At 39.4% G+C, this 21121-nt stretch overlaps 2 protein-coding genes across 2 annotated transcripts in view; one reads left to right on the plus strand and one right to left on the minus strand.

Annotated features, from left to right (window-relative positions):
* Positions 1 to 118: 118 nt before the first annotated feature.
* Positions 119 to 10485, minus strand: arl10 (ADP-ribosylation factor-like 10). The gene is made up of 4 exons (XM_061898803.1): positions 10248 to 10485; positions 4097 to 4274; positions 2260 to 2435; positions 119 to 2192 (listed from the first exon to the last, which is right to left on the minus strand). The coding sequence occupies exons 1-4, from the start codon at positions 10464 to 10466 to the stop codon at positions 2019 to 2021; spliced, it is 747 nt and encodes a 248-aa protein (XP_061754787.1). The 5' UTR covers positions 10467 to 10485; the 3' UTR covers positions 119 to 2018.
* Positions 10486 to 13765: 3280 nt separating this feature from the next.
* wwc1 (WW and C2 domain containing 1) overlaps positions 13766 to 21121 on the plus strand; it is a 57526-nt gene continuing 50170 nt past the window's right edge. Inside the window, exon 1 of the mRNA XM_061898805.1 lies at positions 13766 to 14618. Coding sequence (XP_061754789.1) covers positions 14500 to 14618 — 119 coding nt within the window. The 5' untranslated portion in view covers positions 13766 to 14499. The remainder of the gene's footprint in view (positions 14619 to 21121) is intronic.

Here is a 21121-nt window from a genome sequence, read left to right on the forward strand (position 1 = left end):
TGCCCAGTCAAACAAGAAGTATAGTATAGATGGTATGGATTGATTCTTGTGTTTGCACTGGTATGAACAATATCACAACGTGTGTACATACTGTGAATTCGTAATAAGAGGCTGAAAGGACAATGCATATATTTAATATTTTCCACACATTTAAAATGTTTTATAACATGCACAGATGCTACACCACTTTGCATTAACACATACTGTACAAAGACCAATGCAGGTCTTGTCATAAAAAGTGCGGCCATCAATACACTGCCAAAACATCTTTTAGAACTACAGCGTATCAAACAGAATAAAACATCACATTCATTACAAAAGACTGCTGCTTTAACTCGCTGCATGAACGAAGCTACTCATAGTCCAAAACAGCGGCAAAAGATGAGCCGTTTCTTTTTGCTTCCTCACTGTGGCCACAATAACATCAAAAAGGCCAAAGAATAATTTGACTTGTTTTGGTTATGCCGCATTTGAAACACCATTCATTTTTCGATGCTTGTTGAAGTTTTACATATGTTGTTGCCGTTAAACATGAGCTTGTTTTGAGTAACATTTAAACATCCAGAATTGTCCTACAAGTGTTAAAAATGAGTTAACCCCTGAATTATACAACTAAATGAATGTAAAAACTACTTGCATCTTGAATACACCAACATAATGGACAGTACAAATGTGCTCTTGTTTCATTTCATGCTAGTCATTAGCCAGTATGCTCTCAGCTATGTGTTTTTTACAGTTACGTAAAAAATAAAAGGGACACCATGGCGACTTGTGTAAACCAAATCCTGAACTTTTGTACAAACATCTATTTTTGTAACCAGACCACAAAAAAACCTGTTTACTACCATCTAAATACAAATTTTAACATTGTGAGAGCCCTCTGGACAGGAAATGATCCCCTTTATTTGTCTTTACACTCTTCTCATCCAATATGTAAAGGAAAAAGGGTAGTATTAAATAAGCTCTGCTTCTTCATACTCCTTTTCGAACATTTTTAATAGAGAAAATTGTATTGTTTTGTTGTATGCATGCATGTTTGAAATAAACAAACGCAACTCAATATGGTAAGGCTACCTGAGGCTTAGCCAATCAGTGACCACAATACTGAACAGCACACTCTGATTAGTTTGGTCTCATCTCATGGCCAATACGACTATAGTATTGATATTTTTTAGTTTAACCATTTTAATGCTTGAAAATGTTTAATTTAGGACCAAAAAAAGTGTAAAATATGCTTTAAAAATAGATATCACACATTATATAAAATATACAAAATAATATATTTTTAAAAAAACTGCTCTTTGCTAAAGCCGCAAAATTTGAAGGGCAATGGACGACTATGTTGGTAAAATCCACTTCTGTATGCCACCAATACTTAACAAATTGCTCTCTTCCAAGCTGGCAGTGGGTCTAATTTGCTGTTCTAAGGTTATCATCACGTTTCCTCTTTGCCATTTAAGTCAAACCCATCGCATCACAAAAAAATAAAACCGGCTAGCTGAGTTAATCTTGGATGCTAATTGAGCAGAACTCATGCATGATGCTGGTTTCACTTTAGAGATATATTTTCGCAGAAAAATATTTACAGTACAGCGCTGTAATGCCTTGCAAGGTAGATGTATGTCTGTTTCAGATTTTCAAGAACGTAAAAAGCTCACCAACTTGTTCTAAAGGTTTTCTAATGGTCATACAGCCCCTCCAAGCCTCCTCTATTTTTACCACTGTTTTCCAAAAAGAGTTGCTGTAGAAATCTTCTGAAACATGATCCAAACATTTCATTTGAAGCATTATAGACAAGACTTATCATAAAAAACAACTTGCTGTAAACCTGTCACAGACTTTTAAGTCACTCGTCATGGTGCATAATCTGCAGTCGACGTGCCAAAACAAGCCAGAATGATCACAAAGTGAAATAATTAAAATTAACTTAAAAAAAATGATGAGTTGCCGGGTTTAGCTCATCTTCGCTCATAAAAGCTGTTCATCCTTTGTCCCTGGTCTGCGAGTAGTCACAGGGATCAGATTATTTCAAGCAGAAGGTCCTGGAAGCTGTCCAGGCCTTGACAGGAGTTCTTCAGGGCTCCGTCTGATCCCAGCTGCATTGCCAAGATGTACAACTTTCTGTTCTCCACCACGGAGCCCAGAGACAAAGCTTTGTGAAGCTCGGACACATTCACGGCATTCGGTTTATCCTGGTAAGAGGGGTAAGAAATGCTGGTGTAGTAATTATAACATTGTCTAACAACCTCTTTTCTTTACCTGTTTGTTGCCCAGGATCACCACAGGAAGCTGGGGTTGACTTTTCAGGAGGTGGTGCAGCTCCGACTTGGCCAAGTGAAAGCGGCTCCGATCAGAGGAGTCCACTACATACACCAGAATGTGAGTCCTTATCAGATATTCCGACCAGTACTGCCGCAGTTCCTCGCCGCCGCCGACTTTTCACATCAACAAACATGACAAATGATAAAGTAATAGAATACAAATACTTCTATACAGAGATGCTGCAATATATTTAATAGTAGGTGAGGGGGGCCGTGAGAGGCAGTGGCACTTCTAATATTAACTACATTTTTTCTTGCTCGAACGATACACAAGCCTCCAGCTAGGTAGCAGCACAGCTTTAATTTACTGGCTGACCATAGCATGATTTCGGTAGATAATACATATAATATCTTTAAAGGGGAACCTTTAAAAAAAAAGCCTATCATTTGCAATCCCTATGTAGGACAACAACACATGCATTATATCCATTTATGCATTCTAACTAGTAAATAAACATGATCAAAAGTCTGCTTACAATGGAGCCTATTGGAGTCGGCCTGTCAAAGGGGAACTGCACTTTTTTTAATTCACAATCATGAAAGACATGACGACAAACTGATTTTTTTCTAAATTCGAAATATATAATAAAATAATAAAAAAAAAAAAAAGTACGCTTACCACAGAGCCAATGCGATCTTGACTATTAAGCCCATAAAATCTGATAACCATTCAAAAAGCGCCAACAATACTCCATAATAACCAAGTATTATTGATATTGTTACTATAGGTGCTAACGCAGACAAACTATAGCGGCGACGTGATCACTTCTGTGTGTCCCTGTGTTTACATCATCGAGTGGTCTGCTGCTTCCTCGCTTCCCTGTAAGTTTATTGTGGGTCATAAATCATGCCTCTGACCTGAAAAGTATGATGGCTGAGTATACAATCCGAAAAGTTGGGACCCTGACAGCCATTTAGGACCTGAAACTACCGAGAATGACACAAAAATCGATTTTTCCTTCGACATCACTGATTACTACTCATGCAAACATCATGAGAGTCAACAAACATAATAAAACATTACTTGCTGTACAATGTCCGCTGTCACTAGGATGCCTACTGCTAGGATGTTGATGTATTCCTGTTTAGATGAAGAATGACTCATAATTCTAAACGACGCGAAAAGTCGTTTGGTGGAACCAAACGACTTTTCGCATTTTTGTCGACATTTCCGGGTCTAAATTGGATGCCAAAGTTGACCAACTTGTCGGATTATGTCCTTATCCTTTTACTATCCAGGTGAGAGGCATTTAGTTCTCTGATCACGGTGCCACTACAAATAGTTTGTCTGCTTATAATAACAATATCACTAATACTTGGTAAATATTCAAGTCACCAAGTATTTTTGGGGGCAGGGGTTTTATGGTCTGAATTGAGTACCTTCCATTGGCACCATTGTAAGCTGACTGTTATTTACGAGTTAGAATGCATTGAAAAAAATATTTTCTCTAATAATAATTGTGAAAGATAGGCAGATTAAAAAAAAGTGCAGTTCTCTTTTAAGTAAAATTTGCTCTTATCTGGATCTAGTGCTAGTCAACAACTGGCAAATACAGATAAATAAATAAATATCAGATTGTCAATAGTGATTTAGTTTTGGTGGGGCAGCGTGAAAATGAAGTCTGTGCCAATAAGTCAATCGAAAATGAACTTCATTATTTAATAACACTTTAGCACCTTAGTTCAATAGCAGAATTAAAGTACCAGGAGAGTGAAAAAGAAAACAGTTGACTTTATATGGATGGATGCTCCGATGGATGGGGGTTGGTTCTTACTTTCTAAGAAGTTCAGCTGACAAGGGGGCGCACTGATGCTCATGAAATTGAAGCCTTTTGTGGGTCGGCAGCAGCTTCTCTTAACACCTCCGGGGGTCAAACGCTGGAGCATGCTGCTCTTCCCGGCTCCATCCAGGCCAAGGACTAAGACCTGACGCTTTCCTTGGTCCTCTTCCTCCTACGGGAAAACCACGGTTGAAATTTTTAGAGGACACACACGTTCTCTCTTAAGTTCCAGACCCTCATAACCGTACAGTTCAAACCTCTGAAAGGCCCTGAAATTGCTAAAGGGAGATTTTGTAACTCTTTCTGGCTCAGGAAACACCTGTTGCCCCTTTATTTATTTTTTATTATTTTGTGATTAACTTCGATATTAAGTAAAACATTGCTGTCACATTAAATAAGTGTGTTATGATGGTGATATATTGACTCGGAAACTGATAATTCTGTGATTTTTTTTTTTACGGAGAAAATGTTTAAGTCTGAACAAATTGGAGGTTGACGAGCGTTCCCGGAACAAATTGTGTTCAACCCCTAAGGCAAATTTGACTCCCAAGACTATAACAAGCTATTTTACTAAGTGTCACCAAGAATATTAAGCCAGAAGATTGTATGAGACATCCATATGGGAAAAGTGACTACAAAACCACCTTTCAAAGTCATATAAGGAAAAACCTTTGATTCTGTGGAGATTCATATTGTTTCAAAATGATATGGTTTACATTTCTGCCTTGTTTTTGCCTGGGCTGTAATCCCTGACTGCCCATTTCAGAGTAAACAGCACCAAATTAACCAGGTAGCTCTTTTTGTTTTTGCCATCTGCAGTCGCCGGGGGACGAACATCAAGCTGTGGCAGTGACTCAGAGATGCTGCACAGCTTGTGCCGCTCCTCCTTTATTTTTTTTCCCCACAGTCATTGTGGACTTTGCATAGTGAAAGATTCTTGCTTCACCCTCCCAGCTGTCTGCATCCTTATCTCAGATTTTAAAGCGGAACACAGAGATTGGAATTCCCGCAACAAGGACAAAAAATAGTTTGTAGAATGCTATTCCATCCATCCATTTTCCTACCGCTTGACCCTTTTGGGGGGTGCTGGAGCCTATCTCAGCTGCACATACTGAAATATTAATATGTATTATTAACACAGTTGTAAATTAATTCAAACAGAAGCAATATGTTTATGCAAGTCAAAAGTCAGCATGACAGGGCTGTTCCGATGGTTTTTTTTCACAGACCTACTGCAAAAACTAAAATCCTATTGACAGGAATGTTCTGCTGTTTTTAGGCACAAACAGCAAAAATACTGGTCAGAGATCCTCTGTATGACCAGACTGGATTTTTTGGGGTATTTTTCCTTACCATTCACAATCTTTGTGAGACAAGAACAGAAATGTTTTTTCTCTTTTTGTGCATTCTAATTGTAATATGCAATGTCATATGTGTGCAAAATCAGTCGTCAAAGATCTTCTATATGAATAAAGGGCTCTACTGTTTTAAAGAACCAACCGCCTAATATGCTATTCAAGGATCCTCTATCTGGCAAGAATGCTCTGCTTTTTTTAGGTAGGGCTATTCAACTAAAAGATATCATACCGGCCCCCCCGGGTAAGATTAAAAACTTGAGTGGCAAACATTTTTGCAGAAAACTCCCAAAACACAAGAGAGCTGTTGTTGTATAGAGGAACTTGGACCACTATAAACACTTTGGCTGATCCTTGCATCGACATTTTGCTAGAGTCTGAATTTGTGATTTATATAACTGAGGCATTCCTCAAGGCACCCCTTTAAGTCCTCTCCTTATTTAGCAGTTAAACGTTTTTCTGTAATGCAATTTATTTAACAAAGGTATAATTATAACTTAAGACCTTTTAAAATATCAGTGTATGAAAATAAGTTATGGAAAGGATTAAGCAAAAAGTAAAAGTACTGATATGATCCAGTTTAAGAAACTGTTCAAACTCCAAGTGTTTACAAAGTACAAGGAAGACAACTCTTAAACATACTTATTGAAAAATTATAATCTTATTCCTGTATTAAAAAAATACATAATTTTTTATGTATGAAACCCTTACTTATTATGTAATTAACATTTATTTACATATTTATGTATTCACTGTTGTGTTAAAGATTCAGTACAGCCCTTTGAGACAATAGTGATTTAGGGCTATATAAATGAACATTGATTGATTGATTGATTGATTGAATGTTAGAAATTGCTATGAAATGAAAAGGGGTAGGATTAAATAAGATCTGCTTCTTCCTACTCCTTTTCGGACATGCTGTCATGAGAAATTGGAAACGTGATGAAACATACTCTAATTGTATGCATCTTCAAACTATATCAACACCATAAAAACGGTGTTGCGCAAGCTTATTTGTCAGAAGCAGAAGGTTATCAATTTGTTCAATGTCTTTAATTATACTTTTAGTCTTCCTCTAGGTTCTATTTTAATCTATTTTTAAAATCACTTTTTCATAATTTCAGCTATTCAACTGGTGGCCAGCAACTTCAGTTCAAAAACTTTTAGGCATTCTTTAAAACACGAGTACTCTCACGGAGAGGATTTTTGACTAGCTTTTTCGCAGAAGGTCCTTGAACACGGCAAGTATGCAAATTAAGACTAATAGTAAAGGAAGATGTCCGGCCCCCCAGTCTTTAGCTTCCCTGATTTAGTGACATCCATCAAATTAGGCTTCAGAGATGCGAGTAAAAAATTTAGTACTTTTGTTGCAGTGTGTAACCATATACAGTGAGGCAAAAAAGTATTTAGTCAGCCACCGATTGTGCAAGTTCTCCCACTTTAAATGACAGAGGTCTGTAATTTTCATCATAGGTACACTTCAACTGTTAGAGACAGAATGTGAAAAAAAATCAAGGAATTCACATTGTAAGAATTTTAAAGAATTTATTTGTAAATTATGGTGGAAAATAAGTATTTGGTCACTTCAAACAAGGAAGATCTCTGGCTCTCACAGACCTGTAACTTGATTTTTTAAGAAGCTCTTCTGTCCTCCACTTGTTACCTGTATTAATGGGACCTGTTTAAACTCGTTGTCTGTATAAAAGACACCTGTCCACAGCCTCAGAATCCAAACTCCACTATAGCAAAGACCAAATAACTGTTAAAGGACACCAGGAAAAGAATTGTAGACCTGCACCAGACTGGGCAGAGTGAATCTACAATTGGCAAGCAGCTTGGTGTGAAAAAAAATCAACTGTGGGAGCAATTATCAGAAAATGGAAGACATACAAGACCACTGATAATCACCCTCAATCTGGGGCTCCACGCAAGATCTCATCCCGTGGGATCAAAATGATCTTGAGAACGGAGAGCAAAAATCCCAGAACTACACGGGGGGACCTGGTGAATGACCTGCAGAGAGCTGGGACCAAAATAACAAAGGTTACCATCAGTAGTAACACACTACGCCGACAGGTAATCAAATCCTGCAGTGCCAGACGTGTCCCCCTGCTTAAGCCAGTGCATGTCCAGGCCCGTCTGAAGTTTGCCATAGAGCACATAGATGATACAGCAGAGGATTGGGAGAATGTCATGTGGTCAGATGAAACCAAAATAGAACTTTTTGGTATAAACTCAACTCGTCGTGTTTGGAGGAAGAAGAATACTGAGTTGCATCCAAAGAACACCATACTTACTGTGAAGCATGGGGGTGGAAACATCATGCTTTGGGGCTGTTTTTCTGCTAAGGGGAGAGGACGACAGATCCGTGTTAAAGCAAAGAATGAATGGGGCCATGTATCGTGAGTTGTTGATGTATCGTGAGATTTTGTGCCAAAACCTTCCATCAGTGAGAGCTTTGAAGATGAAACGTGGCTGGGTCTTCCAGCATGACAATGATCCCAAACACACCGCCCGGGCAACGAAGGAGTGGCTCCGTAAGAAGCATTTGAAAGTCCTGGAGTGGCCTAGCCAGTCTCCAGACTTCAACCCCATAGAAAATCTGTGGAGGGAGTTGAAAGTCTGCTCTCGAGAAGATCTGCTTAGAGGAATGGGCTAAAATACCAGCTGCTGTGTGTGCAAACCTGGTAAAGACCTATAGTAATTGTTTGACCTCTGTTATTGCCAACAAAGGTTATATTACAAAGTATTGAGTTGATTTTTGTTATTGACCAAATACTTATTTTCCACCATAATTTACAAATATTTTTTTTTTAATTCCTACAATGTGAATTCCTGAATTTTTTTTCACATTCTGTCTCCTACAGTTGAAGTGTACCTATGATGAAAATTACAGACCTCTGTCATCATTTTAAGTGGGAAAACTTACACAATCAGTGGCTGACTAAATACTTTTTTGCCCCACTGTACAACTAATAATATATTTTCTGCAAGTGTAAGCATGTAGCATTATTTATTCATTTCTACTTTAAACAAGCCACGTGCTATCTCCATTTACGTAACAAAGTTTCCAACGATGAGCAAATGACGGAATTAAATTCCTTGCTCAAGGTGACAAATTACTTAATTTACTACACTTAAAACACATGGGAACATAACATTCAGAAGTAAACTGGGATCCTGTGTGTCTCTTAACAGCATCAGTTCCAGGGGTTTTTCTCAATTTACCTCGTGGCACCAGGATGTTTTTTTGCCAGGGGATTGAACTTCACACCTATTAAGTGTAACTAAATGCTAATAGCGTAAAAAAAACAGCTGTAACATTGATTAGTGTCACATAATAGGAATGTGATAATATGAAAATATAACAATTATTAAGACCAAAATTATAAGGGTATTGCTGAAAGCAAAGGAAAATGTTAGGAGTCCAAATTTATTTAACTTTCATGATTGTGGAAGTGTGAAAATGTTAACCATATAAGAAGCCAAAGAAAAAGTAAGTAAATGTGAGAAAGAGAACACTTTAACGATAACTAAACTAAACTATCAGCTCAGAGTGTCCGCCCTGAGACTGGGAGGTTGTGAGTTCAAACCCCAGCCGTGTCATACCAAAGATTACAAAAAAAAACCTGAGGCCTCTTGCCTCCCTGCATCAGCATCAAGGGTTGGAATTGGGGGTTACCGAGCGCAACGCACGCTACTGCTCACCTCCCCTCCCAGGGGGTGAACATGGGGATGGGTCAAATGCAGAGGACAAATTTCACCACACCTAGTGTGTGTGTGTGTGTGACAATCATTGGAACTTGAACTTTAAGCAGCTATGCACGACAGCAGTTCAAATTCAGATGCTTAAAGGCAGGGGTCTCAGACACGCGAGACGTTATTTTGCGGCCCCCACCTTAATTTGAAAGTTTAATGTTAGTGCGGCCCGCAAGTTTTTTATGAATGGTGCTTGACAGTGTTGTGTGGGGAGCTGAAGGAATCTACCAATCACATAGATCTACCGTCACTTGCGTGAAGCAAGTAGAAAACATTTTTTAAAATTGGGTCCAAAATGGCTCTTTCAACATTCTGGGTTGCCTACCCCTGCGTTAGTGGAAAAGCGGCAAGTGAGTGAAAACGACAGAGGCGTTGTCATGGAGACGAGGATTTTCTAACTTGCCTGGCTGACACCTGTCCGTCAGTAATAACAGTCCCCAATAACCTGGACCAATTCAAATCATTATTTGTTTTTGTTTTTTATTTAATTTGCATTGCCTCACATTTCTTAATCCTCATTTTGTTCATTTATATATTGATTTTATTTTGTGTTTAAAAACAAAATATAGACATTTAAACATATATTTTTTAAGAAATATTTTCTTGCGGCCCAGCCTCACCCAGACTCTGCATCCAGTGGCCCCCAGGTAAATTGAGTTTAAGACCCCTGCTTAAAGGTATTATATAACTCACCCAAAATCTACTGTCTTAGGTACTATTTGATATCATGGTAATCAGTCAGCTGCTTTTTTAACAACAGAAAAAGTGTATATGTTAAAGCCTGCTCTCTTGATTGAATCTGGGTAACAAGATTACAGACATGCAAATAGATTCCATGGAGAGATAGATCATCACATGTACCTGTTGGGACAACAATATCTTAATTGTTATCCTATGCAAATCGGTGTCAGCATCATTAATGACTCACATGAAATCTGCAGTGCCATCAATTTACCCATTCCGATATTTTCACTATCAATTTTGTTCATGCACGAAACACCAAACATACTGAAGAGAAACCAAAACCTCACTTCCTGGATCGTGCAGTACTCTGCATTCGGTAACCATAATCGCCTCCTGTAGAAGTAGTTGAGGGCGATGAAGAGCGCCGAGCCAAGGGCAGCCACGGCGGCGGACAGAGCCACCGAAATGTGCCGCAGGAGCACCATGTGTGTGGGAGCTGCTTCTTCCCGGACGAGTGCGGATGGCGCCGACTTCCACTGCTGGTTCTCTACTTCCCTTCTGACCATGTGACTTGTGCTCTCTGCTTGTTTTGCTTCCTAGAGGGGCAGGATGAACATGTTGCGTTCGAGGGCTTCCGGTAAATTGTAGCTTCCTAATTGTGTGTGTAAAAGGTGCGTTGAAACGAGGAGATGAGCGCAACTAAAAAAAACAAGGCCATAATTGCATTGATTGTAAATCACAAGGGATTCAATGAATTATGCATGGACGAAAATTAGGCACTCTACGTTGACTGTTGATAAAATACGACTAAATGAACGTACCACCACGTTTGGGTTGTCTCAGTTACCACCTAGATTTGTAGTGCCTTCACATTTGAATTCAACATATGAAAACCACTTGTTGTTTTTGGTTCACTGCAATAATTTGCTCATTTTCTTTTAATCATTTACAACGGCCACCATTCAAAGTTTTGTTGAGGGAGTAATACATGAAGATTTAAAGGCAAAATGACAACGAAGGTAGCAATTTTTGGCTTTCATAAATTGATTTTAATAGATTAAATGCGCAATTCGAATGATTACGTAACTTTTATGTTACCTGTGTTCTTGTCCTAGTTATGAGAATCTCAGTTGTACAACCACCCACTAGAGGGTGCAATTGATTGTGAATTTCTATCGAGGCGTACAGATATTGTGAGTGTGAATGTCTGTCTAGCTATGTTAGCGACTTGTCCAGGGTGTACAACACCTTCCGCCTGATTGTAGCTGAGATAGGATAAACACATCCATCCATTTATCCATTTCTACTGCTTGTCCACTTCGGGGTAGTGGGGGATGCTGGTGCCTATCTCAGCTGCATTCGGGGACAATGCAATTAAAAATATGTTCGTGTTTCTTGGGTTGGTTTTATTTAGTGCAGGGGTCACCAACGTGGTGCCCGTAAGGACCAGATGAGTAGCCCGCTGGCCTGTTCTAAAAATAGCTGAAATAGCAGCACTTTCCAGTGAGCTGCCTCTATTTTTTAATTTTATTTATTTACTAGCAAGCTGGTCCCGCTTTGCTCGACATTTTTAATTCTAAGAGAGACAAAACTCAAATAGAATTTGAAAATCCAAGAACATATTTTAAAGACTTGGTCTTCACTTGTTTAAATAAATTCATTTATTTTTTTACTTTGCTTCTTACAACTTTCAGAAAGACTATTTTAGAGAAAAAATACAACCTTAAAAATGATTTTAGGATTTTTAAACACAAATACCTTTTTACCTTTTGAATTCCTTCCTCTTCTTTCCTGACAATTTAAATCAATGTTCAAGTATTTTTACTTATTTATTGTAAAGAATAATAAATACATTTTAATTTAATTCTTCATTTTAGCTTCTGTTTTTTCGACAAAGAATATTTGTGAAATATTTTTTCAAACTTATGATTACAATTCAAGACAATTATTCTGGCAAATCTAGAAAATCTGTAGAATCAAGTTTAAATCTTATTTCAAAGTCTTTTGAATTTCTTAAAAAAAAGTTGTTCTGGAAAATCTACAAGAAAAAATGATTTGTCTTTGTTATATAGCTTGGTCCAATTTGTTATATATTCTAACAAAGTGCAGATTGGATTTTAACCTATTTAAACATGGCATCAAAATTCTAAAATTAATCTTAATCAGGAAAAATTACTAATGATGTTCCATAAATTCTTTTTTTTTTTTTCAAAAAGATTCGAATTAGGTAGTTTTTCTATTCATTATTTTTCGCTTGAATTTTGAATTTTAAAGAGTCGAAATTGAAAATAAACTATTTTTCAAAATTTTATTTTCATTTTTTTCGTGTTTTCTCCTCTTTTAAACCGTTCAATTGTTTTTTTCATCATTTATTCTCTACAAAAAACCTTCTGTAAAAAAAAAAAAGTACGATGGAATGACAGACAGAAATACCCATTTTTTATAGATATAGATTTTTTTATTAAAGGTAAATTGGGCAAATTGGCTATTTCTGGTAATTTATTTAAGTGTGTATCAAACTGGTAGCCCTTCGCATTAATCAGTACCCAAGAAGTAGCTTTTGGTTTCAAAAAGGTTGGTGACCCCTGGTTTAGTGTTTACTAAGCACGCAAACATGTGATGTGGCCAACTTAATGTTCAGTCAAAAATAATTCGCATAAGTAATAACGTTTAATTCATAAAACATTTAAAAATGTCATACTAAGTAAATATTTTTTAGACCATACAATACATGGGTGTCAAACTCTGGCCCGTGGGCCAAACCTGGCCTGCCGTTTAATTTAATTTGGCCTTAGAGGCAATATCAAATCAACATTAGAGCTGGCCCGCCGGTAACACCACGTTCACCGCTAATACTCATACTTGCCAACCCTCCCACTTTTCCCGGGAGACTCCCGAAGTTTAGTGCCCATCCCGAAAATCTCCCTGGGCAACCATTCTCCCGATTTCCACCCGGACAACAATATTGGGAGCGTGCCTTAAAGGCACTGCCTTTAGCATTCTCTACAACATGTCGTCACGTTCTCTTTTCCTCCATATAAACAGCGTGCTGGCCACGTCACATAATATATGGAGCTTTCACACACACATACTTGGTCAACAGCCATACAGGTCACACTGAGGGTGGCCGTATAAACAACTTTAACATTGTTACAAATATGCGCCACACTGTGAACCCACACCAAAAAAAGAATGACAAAACACATTTTGGGAGAACACCCGCACCGTAACACATAATAAACACAACAGAACAAATACACAGAACCCCTTGCAGCACTAACTCTTCCGGAACGCTACAATATACACCCCCACTACCACCAAACCCCGCCCACCTCTTTTTTATTTTATTTTCGAATTTATTAGCCTGTGGAAAAAGTTAATGTTAATATTTACCTCAGAAGGCTGCAAATAGAAAAGAGGCATTATTTTTTTTTAATAAATTTTATTTAATATACCACTGATGTTTTTTGAAAGTTGATTTTGCACTATTACGTTATATAAGCTCTGCCTGTTCCCCGGGAGGAAGCCCGAGTACCCAGAGGGAACCCACGCAGTCACGGAGAGAACATGCAACTCCACACAGAAAGATCCCGAGCCCGGGATTGAACCAGGATTACTCAGGACCTTCGTATTGTGAGGCAGATGCACTAACCCCTGTCACACTGTGCTGCCCTATTTAAGCCTTGCTTGTTCAATATTCATTGCAAATCTTGTTTGGGTCCCTATTAAAAGGTTAATTTTTTAAACCTTAGCCCGCAGCTTTGTTCAGTTTTAAATTTTGGCCCACTTTGTATTTGAGTTTGACACCCCTGATACAATATTTCGAGAGCGAGATATTATTCTGAAAGCGCATACCGGAAGCCGCAGTAAGCAACTTCCGCTTGTCTTGACACACACAGCTTGTGACTTGAGTGAAGTGAAGTCCCCGGGAACTGAAGTGAAAGGTGGAGACTTTACTACAGGCTGCCGCATCCCTACGTGTCGTCGGCGTGAAATAGGTCATATTCCCCCTTTTTTATTGTTTATAGCGGTGGTATCGCCGCGGCTTTTTGTCCCGCTGGACTTGTTCGGTCAACGTCCCACACCACGGTCGGCTGCTCTCTTCTTGGCAAGCTGGCTAGTATCGGTTCCTGCTTGCTAAAAAACATGGTGGCCTTTGGGCAAGAAGAAAACAAGGCGGTTTGGGTATATTGAGTGTGTGTTTTTTTAAAGAAAAAATATTTGCTCCAAAAAAATAACTGTTATTTTGAGAAGTGGCGGGGGGTGCCATTTTATGCGGTAATTTGCTTCCAAAGTTGCCGTCAAGACTCCTTTTAAGATTCCAATACAATACAGCTTTTAAAAACAAAATAACTGCTCAAGTCCTGCCTTATGGAACCATTTTACCCCCATCATCACATTTAGCATATCCCCCCCCCCCCCCCCCCCCCCCATTCTCTCTGGATTATTATGATGGATGCACCAGCTCGGGAATATTGGAAATAGTTTTTGTCGTTGATGCTGACCGTGATGACGACAGTGATGACAGAGAAAAGCAATGGCTCCCCTTCGTTAAGATTTTGAGTAGCGGGGCGATAATTACATGGAGACTAGCCTGACATGCCGAGGAAGGAGTTGCCACTACCTGAAGGTTGGGAGGAATCCAGAGACTTTGATGGTAAAGTCTACTACATTGACCACATCAACCAGAGCACCAGCTGGATCGACCCCAGAGACAGGTAGGATGAATGACCTTTCACCCTTTTTACAGTTTTTAATTTCATACATGTGAGTACCATGGGAAGGGGTGCATCATTGATGGTGCATCCAGCATAAAGTTGTTTGAATTGCTCAAACTTTTTACCAAGAACGCTTTAAGACCTACTGAAATGAGATTTTCTTATTTAAACGGGGATAGCAGGTCCATTGTATGTGTCATACTTGATCATTTCGCGATATTGCCATATTTTTCTGAAAGGATTTAGTAGGGAACGTCGACAATAAAGTTCGCAACTTTTGGTGCTGATAAAAAAGCCTTGCCTTTACCGGAAGTCGCAGACGATGACGTTACAAGGGTGAGGGCTCTCACGTCCTCACATTGTTTTTACTGGTAGCCTCCAGCACAGTGGTTCTTAACCAGGGTTCTATCGAACCCTAGGGGTTCGGTGAGTCGGCCTCAGGGGTTCGGTGGAGCCTCCACTCAAGCCACACCCAACTCATCGTGTACATAAAAACTTCTCCCTATTGGCATATTAGGGATATGGCAACAGCAGAACCTAAACTGATTTGCAGGTGTGTAATTTGTTACGAGTTCATGCACTGTGTTGGTTTTGTTCTTTGAACAAGGTGATGTTCATGCACGGTTGTGCACCAGTAAAAGATCAAATAACTTTGTCTTGAATTTGCAATTTATTTTATTTTTCACTCAAGAAGGGTTCGGTGGATGCGCATATGAAACTGGTTGGGTTCAGTACCTCCAACAAGGTTAAGAACCACTGCTCCAGCAGCAAGAGCTATCCCCATTAATTTGAGCGAGGATGAAAGATTCGTGGATGATGATATTGATAGCGAAGGACTACAAAAAAAGAAGAAAAAAAGGCGATTGCATTGGGACGGTTTCAGGTGTTTTTAGACACATTTACTAGGATAATTTGGGGAAATCCCTTATCTTTCTATTGTGTTGCTAATGTTTTAGTGAGATTAAATAGTACCTGATAGTCGGAGGGGTATGTCCACGGGTGTCTTGAGGCCAGTGTCTGAGGGAAGTCACGGCAGATACAAGGACGGCGCAAACTCCACAGATCTCCGTTAAGAGGCGACTTTTTAACACAATTTTCTCACCGAAACCTGCCGGTTGACAAGTGGTCGGGAATGTTCGCTTGACCGCTCTGATCCATAGTAAAGCTTCACCTACGGGAATTTTGAACAAGGAATCACCGTGTGTTTGTGTGGCTAAAGGCTAAAGCTTCCCAACCCCATCTTTCTACTTTGACTTCTACATTATTAATTGAACAAATTGCAAAAGATTCAGCAACACAGATGTCAAGAATACTATGTAATTGCGCGATGAAAAGAGACGACTTTTAGCTGTAAGTGGTGCTGCGCTAATATTTCCTCACAGTCCGTGACGTTGCGCGTCATCATTTCGCGACGTTTTCAACAAGAAACTCAGCGGGAAATTTAAAATTGCAATTTAGTAAACTAAACCGGCCGTATTGGCATGTGTTGCAATGTTTATATTCCATCATTGATATATAAACTATCAGACTGCGTGGTCGGTAGTAGTGGGTTTCAGTAAGCCTTTAAAAACAAAAACAATCTTGTATGCGTTAATATTCATTATTAAACAGATTAAAATCCGTTACATGCATTTACAGAAAGTAAATGTTATGGTATAGATCGGGGGTGGCCAAACATTTTACCTCCAAGGGGCCAAAGTGAACATATGCCGATGATCCGCGCGTCAAACTGTGTTTATTACCATGCCACAGCCCGACCAGTAAGGAATTTAGCCTCATGAAGTAATAACTAAGTTTTTTTTGCCTAATTCCGTTAACATGCAACTCTGCATTTTTTATGTACATTCAACAGATTTTTTCCATTTCCAGGTGTTGTACGGCAACTAATTGCCGTTGTATATTACATCTGATCACTTTACCCACACAGATAAGACATATGGAAGATGCAACATTTTGAAGTGTTTAGGATTTAATTATAGGACGCGGGTGAAGTATGGCAACCAAGATTATCTTGGCTGGGATGTATGGGATCTGAGCCGAGAATGTCGTTGTGGCTTGTGCAGCCGTTTTAGACACTTGTGATTAGGGTTGCAAAATTCCGGTAATATTCAAAGTTGGAAACTTTCCATGGAAATTAATGGGAATAAACATTGAATGCAACATGCTTGATCTTGCAGCACGATTATTAGCTAAAACAACCTGATTTAATGCAAATTCAGTAGAATTTCAACCCTTCAATGTGCATTCCTCCATCACATGTGCAGTGCATTCTTCCATCACATGCGCAGATAATTCCCAGCATGCTACACACTACAGCAGGGCTATTGAGGCCACACTAATATTTGAGATCAACTGGTCCAAAAGGGGGTCTATTTAAACGCCATTGTGTATAAATTAGTTTTAAGATGGGACTTAAATGCTTCTAATGAGGCAGGATTTCTAAATGTTACCGGTAGTGCATTCCAGAGTAACAGAGCCCAAATAGAAAACGCTCTATAGCCCACAGACTTTTTTTGGTCTCTGGGAATCACTTATAAGCTATAGTTTTCAGAACATATATTTCTGGCCGGGACATATGGAACAATCCAATAACAGAGATAAGATGGAGCTAGACCGTTTAGTATTTCATAAGTAAGTAATAAAACCTTAACGTTGCATCTTAAGTGCACAGGAAGCCAGTGCAGGTGAACCAGTATAGGCGTAACATGATCAAACGTTCTACCATTCTTGTTTTGATGACTGATGGCAAGGACGCCACAGATGGGCAGACAGACTTAAGTAACGTTTAGCATTCTTATCGTTAAAAGTGTTAAACTTCATATAAATTCTGCCATTATTAAATGAAGTGTTTTGTTTTTCTTGTATCAATAATATAAATTGATTGACTTTTAAAACAATGTTAAAACGATAGATAGCTTTCGGAAGGCCAACTCGCAGAGGACAGATTAATGTCGTTGAATCTTAGGAATATAAATCAATAGATCAATGGAGTGGATGAATCGAGCTGTAGGTTCCCCACCCAAGAGATACATTTTTTCTCCGTATTTTAGGTTGTAGCACATCTAATAATGGCAAAAATATGTGGTTGCTAGTACCAACCTGTGGTCAGTCCCTCTCTGCCTTGATCAATTTGCAATACCACACCTTTGCATAGGGCATTCAATGTTCGTAAAACACTGTGCAAAAATGTGTTAATTAAGTCATGAGCAGTTGCATGGAGCTTGACATATATCTGATGACTAATGTGAACAATAGATCGACCGATATGTTTTCTCAGGGCCAATATCAATTACCAGTAGTCAAAGAGGCCAATATTCATTTGCAGTTAAAGTTATTTAAACATGAATAGTCTACGTCAGTAAACAGCTGTACAAGGGTCTAAGTTGTTTTTTTAAACATTATTTTTGGGGAAACATCAGACCAGTAGTGACATACTGTTTATTGCTGTGGTAATTAGAGTAGAGCCACAAACACCTGTGTGTCTAATTCGTGGGTCAGAGGAGCATCCATCCATCCATCCATCCATTTATACCGCTTGTCCCTTTCGGAGTTGCGGGGGTGCTGGAGCCTATCTCAGCTGCTTTCGGACAGAAGGAGGGTCACAACCTGGACAAGTCGCCCCCTCATCGCAGGGCCAACACAGAGAGACAGACAACACTCACACTCACATTCACACACTAGGGCCAATTTAGTGTTGCCAATCAACCTATCCCCAAGTGCATGTTTTTGGAGGTGGGAGGAAGCGGGAGTACCCAGAGGGAACCCACGCAGTCACGGGGAGAGCATGCAAACTCTACACAGAAAGATCCCGAGCCCGGGATTGAACTTAGGACTACTCAGCACCTTCGTATTGTGAGGCACATGCACTAACCCCTGTTCCACTGTGCCGCCTCAGAGAAGCATCAACATTATAATTTCAAAATATGGGAAATCTCATGGGAAAGTTGGTAAAAATATGGGATTTCTCTACATCGCAAACCCTTGCCATCTGCTCAGTTTTATAGCAGTTTATAAATATAATACATTGTAAGGTTTCCTCGATAGAAACCCTGAAATATTTAGAACATATCAATAAAATCAATTATAGGTTCCTTCACATAGGCAAGGCAAGTTTATTCATAGAGTACAATTTACACACAAGGCAAGTCAAAGCGCTCTACAGAAAATCACAAGATTGCAAAACCAAAAGTTGATAAGATAAGGAAATGCTCAACCCGTTGATTATGTTACAGTAGGGCTGGGCGATACATCGATATACTCGATATACTCGCTATATCGCGGGTTTGTTTCTGTGCGATATATTAAATGACTATACTGTTATATTCGAGAGTACATTCTCACGCAGTTGCTTTTAACTGTTGGCATTACACTGCATGCGTTTCCCACTTTTTCTTGTCTCTCCTTCTCACAGAGACTTAAAACAAGCGCACCTTCTTACATACGTCACGTGTGCAACATCACACGCTCCCGTGGAGCAGACAGGTAGCGACATGGTAACGTTTGCTGTAAAGCTAATGGTGTGGTGCGGGTGGTAATATGAGAGAGAAAGTGCAAATCTGGTAACAAATGAAGGAAGAATTAATTCCCAAGAAAAACAGCAATACCACACCTTTGCATAGTGCAAAGGTGTGGCGGTGGTTTGGCTTCAAGCGGGAAAGTGTTGAATAATTATGTGGCAAAAGCGTTGCTACAAAAAGTAGCACCTCTGCTAATGTAGCATCATTTGAAAGGTCACCCGCTAGAGCAGGGGTCGGCAACATTTACCACTCAAAGAGCCATTTTGACCCGTTTCACATAAAAAGAAAACAATGGGAGCCATAAAACTCTTTTGAAATTTGAAATGAAATACCACTGCATACAGTTTTTTTTTCGCTTTGTGTTATGTATGTATAGCCGTATAGTAAGACATGCGGCCCGCACCTTGAAATGAAAATTTAATGTTAGTGCAGCCCGCGAGTTTTATATTGACAGCGTCACCCGAATTTCAGAGAAAATAATATCTCTTATATTTGCTGATTTACACCCAAACAACAAAAACAAGGTCGGGATATGAAGGCACAGCCTTTAGCGCCCTCTACAACCTGAATAAACAGCTTGCCAGCCCAGTCACATGTTGTATGTGGCTTCAGCAGACGCACTTAAGTGACTGCAAGGCATACTTGTTCAACAGCCATACAGGTCACACTGTAGGTGCCCGTTTAAACAACTTTAACCCTCTTACTAATATGCGCCACACTGTGAACCCACACCAAACAAGAATGACAAACACATTTCGAGAGCACATCCGCACCGTAACCCAACATAAACACAACAGAACAAATACCCAGAATCCAATCCAATGCATCCCTAACTCTTCTGGGCTACATTATACACCCCCGCTACCACCAAACCCCCCCCGTGCGTCGGTTGAGGTGGGCGGGGTTTGGTGGTAGCGGGGGTGTATAATGTAGCCCGGAAGAGTTAGGGATGCATTGGATTCTGGGTATTTGTACTGTTGTGTTTATGGTGTGTTACAGTGAGGATGTTCTCCCAAAATGTGTTTGTGGTTCTTGTTTGGTGTGGGTTCACAGTATGGCGCGTATTAGTAAGAGTGTTAAAGTTGTTTATATCACAACCCTCAGTGTAACCTGTATGGCTGTTGCAAAAGTATGCCTTGCTGTCACTTTCGTGCATTAACAGAGGCCGCATATTACATGTGATAGGCCTGCATGCCATAGCATAGTGTAAAAGCGGGCGCGACCACATGTGTTGGAGAACGTTAAAGGCACTACCGTCACGGCACAACCTCAATATTGTTGTCCGGGTGAAAATCGGAGAATGTTACTGAAACCTGGAAACCTTTCTGAAAAATCGGGTGGGGGTCTGCAAGTATGCAGCTGAGCCACATCAGAGTCATCAAAGAGCCTCATGCGGCTCCGAAGCCAAGGATTGCAGACCCCTGCACTAGAGAATAAGGTGTGCTTGAAACTCCGCATGTCAACATCTCCTTTCGGTGCCACACCAACAAAATGCCGAAGCAACTATTTCCAGATCAACACTGTTTGAAAAAAATAGTCAACAACAGAAGGAGATAACGTCCGCAGTAACGTACCACATAGCGAAGGACATATACTATATGATTTCCTAGTATGCAGCTAATTTTTATTTGACAGTTATTTAAATACCTTGTGTGACATCATGTACAAAACTGCACTTTATTTGTTCTAAACTATTGTAGTGGTGTTCTGTACAAAAAGTACAGTTTAATTTAGTGTGGTGTTGATATGTCATCTTAGTGACATCATTCGCAAAAGTGCACTCGTAGCTTGTTTTAAAATGTCTTTGACAATCTTGCAGTTTCTGTTTTGGAAATGACATAAATGTTTGTGCCACTGCCTAATAACTGTTTAATAAATACAGTTTTGGTATATTGACTGAGTTGTGATTTCCCTCTTTGCATGAAAGTTTAAAATAAGCATATATTAATGAAGTATGAACAAAAATGTTTTAATGTAGACACATAG

This window comes from Nerophis ophidion, linkage group LG04 (assembly GCF_033978795.1).
Source record: "Nerophis ophidion isolate RoL-2023_Sa linkage group LG04, RoL_Noph_v1.0, whole genome shotgun sequence".
Classification (NCBI taxonomy): Eukaryota; Metazoa; Chordata; class Actinopteri; order Syngnathiformes; family Syngnathidae; genus Nerophis; species Nerophis ophidion.